We start from the raw sequence: 6,279 nt of genomic DNA, 5'->3' as shown, positions 1-6,279 counted from the left end.
AAAAACTAACACTACATATCACACTCTAAGTCAGTTTAAAAAAAAGTTGGAAAAAATCAGGAAATAAACATGGGAGTAAACAAAATCACAACAAACAGAAATCCCGATGATCCTTTGGAACTGATCAACAAGGAGTATACAACGATGAAATGGTATATGAATTGGATCATATATGAACTGCGGATATGAAATCAAGTGAAGCTATGATCTTCACAGTTGTGAACGCAATTTTTGCAAAGAAGCCTGAAAATTTCAGGACTTCAATGGCATTTGAACCCGTGACCTCAGGATACTGGTGCGACGCTCTAACCAACTGAGCTATGAAGCCACTGACGTTGGGAGCAGGTCATTTGTGGGTTCTAATGTTCCCGTGAGGAATGAATCAACGATGAAATGATATATGAATTGGATCATATATGAACTGTGGATATAAAATCATAGCTTCACTTGGGCACCTTATCTTCTGCAGAACTGCTAATAACAGGCTTTTATACGAGTGTAATCAAGTCACTAAGATAAGATGGTGCTGATCGATAAATTGATCTAAATCTTAAACCTGATTCGATGGGCAATGGGAAGCCAATGAAGTTCGTAGAGAGCTAGTATAGTGAATGGTTAGAGCCCGAATGACATCGGCTACCCACATGTACGCATTGCGTACCTATTTTTGTAAACAATGCCGAGAAATACGAAAACAATAGGTTCAATCCCCTGACTACAGGATGCTAAACTGGCACAGCAAGATTAATTGAACACTGAAGGAATAACTATCTTAAGCCAATATTTCGAAACAAAATTCTTTTCTTCATCAGGGTTTCCCAAGGAGTGATTTCAGCTTATGGAGAAAGAGAAGGAAAGGCATAATTCGGAAAGCCTTATGATGCGCCTCTAGAATAAAAACGGCCAATTTTGCTCTGACCAGCAGCCTTTGCCAATGGAAACGTGTTAGCAATTCAATTAGCTCATTAAAACTCCCTGGATGAAAAAACATGGATTAACAAGGTATCCAGACAAAAAATTATGACGAAAAACAGACGATTTAATTTCTGATTCCGACATTGGGTAGATTTAGACCTGAAGTAAAAAATTATGAGTTTGACGTCAATTACAGAAAAATGAATGTTGCACTCTTAATGACATCCCCTCCTGTCTTTTTGGTGTCAGCTACCTACCGGCAGCAGATTTCCTGCCAGAGAAGCAAATCTTAGGAACTTTTAATGAGCTTTCGATGAGAAAGATGAAACGGGATGCCATCATTTTCCTATAGGCTGTTTTCCTCTCATTACATAATAGAATTTCTACTTTTAATGTTCCTCAATTATTATTGTATAAAACGCTCTTAGTCTGGTAAACGCCCAAGCATTTTATCATATAATGATAATAATAATAATCCTTAATTTTCACACGATAGTGTTTTAAAGCTGAACAGCTTGTGGGGTCGTGCACAAATGAAATCAAATCAAATCAATACATATCAAATCAAATGTTGGTTTTTGAGGAGAGGGGAAAACCGGAGTATCCGGAGAAAAACCTCTCGGAGCAGAGAATAGAACCAACAAACTCAACCCACATATGACGCCGAGTCTGGGAATCGAACCCGGGCCACATTGGTGATAGGCGAGTGCTCTCACCACTGCGCCATCCCGCCATTATGGGCTACATTCCTGAAGAAAGGCATTTTCTTTCAAAGTAATGGCTAAAGATAGTTATTCCTTCACTGTTCAATTAATCTTCCTGTGCCGGTTTAGCATCCTGTAGTCAGAGCATTGAACCTATTGTGTTTTCGTTCATTTATCTTCTAGGCACATCCCAAAATTTTAAGAAAAACTTCCTGGTTCTGATTATCAAAAATGGTGGATGGAAAGTTGGACGTTTTGGAGCGGCACATGCAACAGCTTCATGTTGCAAGAAAGGAGGGAGACAGAAAAGGCGAGGGTTTGGCTTTTTTCATTCTTGGTAGATACTATCAGGATGCAGCTGACTTTCATCAGGCCATAACAAATTACACAGAGGCATTAGCCATTTTTAAGGAAGTAGGTTTCAGAGCTGGAGAAGGAGGAGCCTATGGCAATCTCGGCAATGCTTATCAAAGACTGGGAGATTTTAAGCAAGCCATAGTGTACCACAACAAACGTCTTAGTATTGCAAAAGAACTGGGGGACAAGGCCGAAAAAGGAGGAGCCTATGGCAATCTCGGCATCTCTTATCAAAGTCTTGGTGATTTTAAGCAAGCCATAGTGTACCACAATCAAGCTCTTAGTATTGCAAAAGAACTGGGAAACAGGGACGAAGAAGGAAGAGCCTATGGCAATCTCGAAAACGCTTATGGAAGTCTTGGTGATTTTAAGCAAGCCTTAGTGTACCACAACCAACATCTTTGTCTCGTGAAAGAACTAGGGGACAGGGCCGGAGAAGGAGGAGCCTATGGCAATCTCGGCAACGCTTATGGAAGTCTTGGTGATTTTAAGCAAGCCATAGTGTACCACAATCAACATCTTAGTATTGCAAAAGAACTGGGGGACAGGGCCGGAGAAGGAGGAGCCTATGCCAATCTTGGCAACGCTTATGGAAGTCTTGGTGATTTTAAGCAAGCCATAATGTACCACAATCAACATCTTAGTCTTGCCATAGAACTGGGGAACAGGGCCAGAGAAGGAAGAGCCTATGGCAATCTCAGCGTCGCTCATCAAAGTCTTGGTGATTTTAAGCAAGCCATAATGTACCACAATCAACATCTTAGTCTTGCCATAGAACTGGGGAACAGGGCCAGAGAAGGAAGAGCCTATGGCAATCTCGGCAACGCTTATAACAGTCTTGGTGATTTTAAGCAAGCCATAGCGTACCACAATCAATGTCTTAGTATTGCGAAAGAACTGGGGGATAGGGCCGGAGAAGGAGTAGCCTATGGCAATCTCGGCATCGCTTATCAAGGTCTCGGTGATTTTAAGCAAGCCATAGTGTACCACAACAAACGTCTTAGTATTGCAAAAGAACTGAGGGACAGGGCCGGAGAAGAAGGAGCCTATGGCAATCTCGGCATCTCTTATCAAAGTCTTGGTGATTTTAAGCAAGCCATAGTGTTCCACAATCAAGCTCTTAGTATTGCGAAAGAACTGGGGGACAGGGACGGAGAAGGAAGAGCCTATGGCAATCTCGGCAACGCTTATGACAGTCTTGGTGATTCTAAGCAAGCCATAGTGTACCACAATCAACATCTTAGTATTGCAACAGAGCTGGGGGATAGGGACGGAGAAGGAAGAGCCTATGGCAATCTCGGCAACGCTTATGACAGTCTTGGTGATTTTAAGCAAGCCATAACGTACCACAATCAACGTCTTAGTATTGCGAAAGAACTGGGGGAAAGGGCCAGAGAAGGAGGGGCCTATGGCAATCTCGGCATCGCTTATCTAGGTCTCGGTGATTTTAAGCAAGCTATAGCGTACCACAATCAACATCTTAGTGTTGCAAAAGAACGAGAGGATAGGGCCGGAGAAGGAAGAGCCTATGGCAATCTCGGCAGCTCTTATAGAAATCTTGGTGATTTTAAGCAAGCTATAGTGTACCACAATCAACATCTTAGTATTGCAAAAGAACTGGGGGACAGGGACGGAGAAGGAAGAGCCTATGGCAATCTCGGCAACGCTTATGAAAGTCTTGGTGATTTAAAGCAAGCCATAGTGTATCACCATCAACATCTTAGTGTTGTGAAAGAACTGGGGGACAGGGCTGGAGAGGGAGCAGCCTATGGCAATCTCGGCAGCTCTTATAGAAATCTTGGTGATTTTAAGCAAGCTATAGTGTACCACAATCAACATCTTAGTATTGCAAAAGATCTGGGGGACAGGGACGGAGAAGGAAGAGCCTACGGTAATCTCGGCAGCGCTTATGGAAGTCTTGGTGATTTTAAGCAAGCCATGGTGTACCACAATCAAGATCTTAGTATTTGCAAGGAAACGGAGGACCCAATAGGGCAGGCAATAGCATGTTATCACATTGGTCTTGTTCATGAATTTTTTGACTCCTTGAGCAAAGCTCTTAGTTACTATCGTTTAAGCATTCATTATTTTGATAAAACAAGGTGTCTTCTTCAGTCAGAGGATGCATGGAAAATTAGCTTTCGTGACACAAATGGGTGTGCATACACTGCTCTGTGGAGAGCACTTTTGAAGAATGGAGAGGTTGATGAGGCTTTGTATGCTGCTGAGCAAGGACGAGCACAGGCTTTGGCAGACATTTTGAAGATGCAATACGGCATCGATGAGAACCCCACAATGAGGTTAACTATCTCTTTTGTAATGAAAGATCTACCTTCACAAACTGTTTTCACAGCACTTGAAGGGAACTCAATCAGCTTCTGGTTGCTAAGAGAAGATATTGGGATAAATTTTAGACAAAAGAAAATCGAAAATGGAAGTGCCGACTCTCTGATGAAAAGTACTTTTAAACAAATCAATGCAGGGACCGTTGTACGATGCGAGAATCGTTCACTTGACAGACAATGCAGCCACTTTTCAAGCAGTAGGGAAGTTGTTGAAGAAACCGTTCAGTCCTTGAGCTTCTGTGTGCACTCTTTGCAGCCTTTATATGATGTCTTAGTCAATCCTATTGCAGACTTGCTCGAGGGTGATGACTTAGTGTTTGTTCCTGATGGACACTTTTGCCAGGCTCCTTTTTCTGCATTGAGTGACTCTGTCAGGATCCGTGCAATTCCCTCGCTAACTGCTTTAAAATTGATCGCTATGGCACCTGACAACTTCCAAGGTAAGAATGAAGTGCTGCTTGTGGGCGATTCGTGCTTGAAGGAAGTCACTTACGGCACTGGTGAACCCATGTATGGACAGCTGCCATGTGCGAAAAAAGAGGTGGATATAATTGGAGAACTTCTGCAGACTGCGCCTCTTACAGGAAAAAATGCAACCAAAGCTGAGGTGCTGAAAAGAATGAAGTCAGTTGCTTTAATCCACATTGCTGCACATGGGGATCACGGATCTGGAGAAATTGCTTTGGCCCCAAATCCCAAACGCACATCCCAGATCCTTGAAAAGGAAGATTACATGTTATCGTTGAGCGATGTTCAAGCAGTTCGTCTTCAGGCAAGACTGGTTGTACTGAGTTGCTGTCATAGTGGCCAGGGAGAGGTAAAATCTGAGGGTATTGTGGGAATAGCCAGGGCTTTCCTCTGTGCTGGTGCCCGGTCTGTTCTGGTGTCACTCTGGGCAATCGACGATGAGGCCACCTTCCTGTTCATGAAGTGTTTCTATGAACACTTGGCAGATAGAAAAAGTACAAGTAAAAGTCTTCACCATGCTATGAAATCTCTTCGAGAGACAAAGAATTATTCCGCCATAAAATACTGGGCGCCATTTGTGCTAATTGGCGATGATGTCACCTTTGAATTTGGGCAACACAAACACGAAAAGAAGGGTAAGTGCTATATAGATGTAACGTTAAAGACTGAATCACTTTACGTTGTCCATGTTTTTAATCAGCAAGTTCTCGAAAGAAGCAGGTACGTCCTTCAAAGAGAAATGGCTGTAAAAACGGTTGCCAGAGTGGTTATTTTTACTTGAACTGCTTTGGCTATTACCTGTATTAAATAATGTTTGCATTCACGGAGTCAGCTACTTCAGCTTCCTGCAGATAGCTAGCTGTTTGAGCCGTGTTATGATGGATTGACAGTGAAATTGATTGGTGATTGCCGGTTGCTTATGTCAAGTTAAGTGAGCTATTGCAGTCCTCAAGTCTACATGTCAAAGTAACACTGAATAGGAATTGTTGCTATTAACTAAGCACAAACACTTTTATAAATTAAGATAATTGTTATTTCTTTCTTCATTGTTTTTTTTTTTTTTTTCAGAAACGATGTCCAAAACGTGAAAAACCTACTTGGACTCTGATACGTCGATGTGTTATTTCCCTTTCTTCGATTATGTGAGTTATTGAAAAAAATTCAATCATTGATACCTCAGTAGCAGTCAGACACAAGATATCATGCCAATTATACAAACAAATTGCGATTTTGAGACGGCAATACCACATTATATTGACGGCTAGTTGGGAGAAAATATATTCTGTATTGGGTGGAGTCACGAGGCGACGGAGCCCAATACGGAATATATTTTCTGCCGCCGTCAATATAATGTGGTATTGCCCTCTCAAAATCGCAATTAGTTTTGTATCGCGATCCATCATTTATAAGGATAAATAAAACTGTAAACTAATCAACCCGTGCCTGATCGAGATTTCAATACTTTCCACCTGCGAAACGTATTTGTTTTG

The 6,279-nt window shown here is 41.9% G+C and overlaps 1 protein-coding gene across 1 annotated transcript; it reads left to right on the top strand.

Moving 5' to 3' along the window:
- The first annotated feature begins 1,850 nt into the window (after positions 1-1,850).
- Positions 1,851-5,877, top strand: LOC138057583 (tetratricopeptide repeat protein 28-like). The gene is made up of 3 exons (XM_068903554.1): positions 1,851-3,867; positions 3,982-5,424; positions 5,858-5,877. Exons 1-3 carry the CDS (start codon positions 1,851-1,853, stop codon positions 5,875-5,877), a joined length of 3,480 nt encoding a protein of 1,159 aa, XP_068759655.1.
- The last annotated feature ends 402 nt before the right edge of the window (positions 5,878-6,279 follow it).

This window comes from Montipora capricornis, chromosome 7 (assembly GCF_036669925.1).
Source record: "Montipora capricornis isolate CH-2021 chromosome 7, ASM3666992v2, whole genome shotgun sequence".
NCBI classification, from domain to species: domain Eukaryota; kingdom Metazoa; phylum Cnidaria; class Anthozoa; order Scleractinia; family Acroporidae; genus Montipora; species Montipora capricornis.
The sequence above is the reverse complement of the archived record's forward strand: the minus strand, read 5'-3'. Positions and strand labels throughout refer to the sequence as shown.

Excerpts from the sequence above, each read along its gene's own strand:
- LOC138057583 (XM_068903554.1), top strand. The coding sequence starts at position 1,851 with ATGGTGGATGGAAAGTTGGACGTTTTGGAGCGGCACATGCAACAGCTT. Across the intron at positions 3,868-3,981 it reads CGGAGAAGGAAGAGCCTACG|CATGTTATCACATTGGTCTT; the intron begins GTAATCTCGGCA and ends GGCAGGCAATAG. Across the intron at positions 5,425-5,857 it reads ACACAAACACGAAAAGAAGG|AAACGATGTCCAAAACGTGA; the intron begins GTAAGTGCTATA and ends TTTTTTTTTCAG.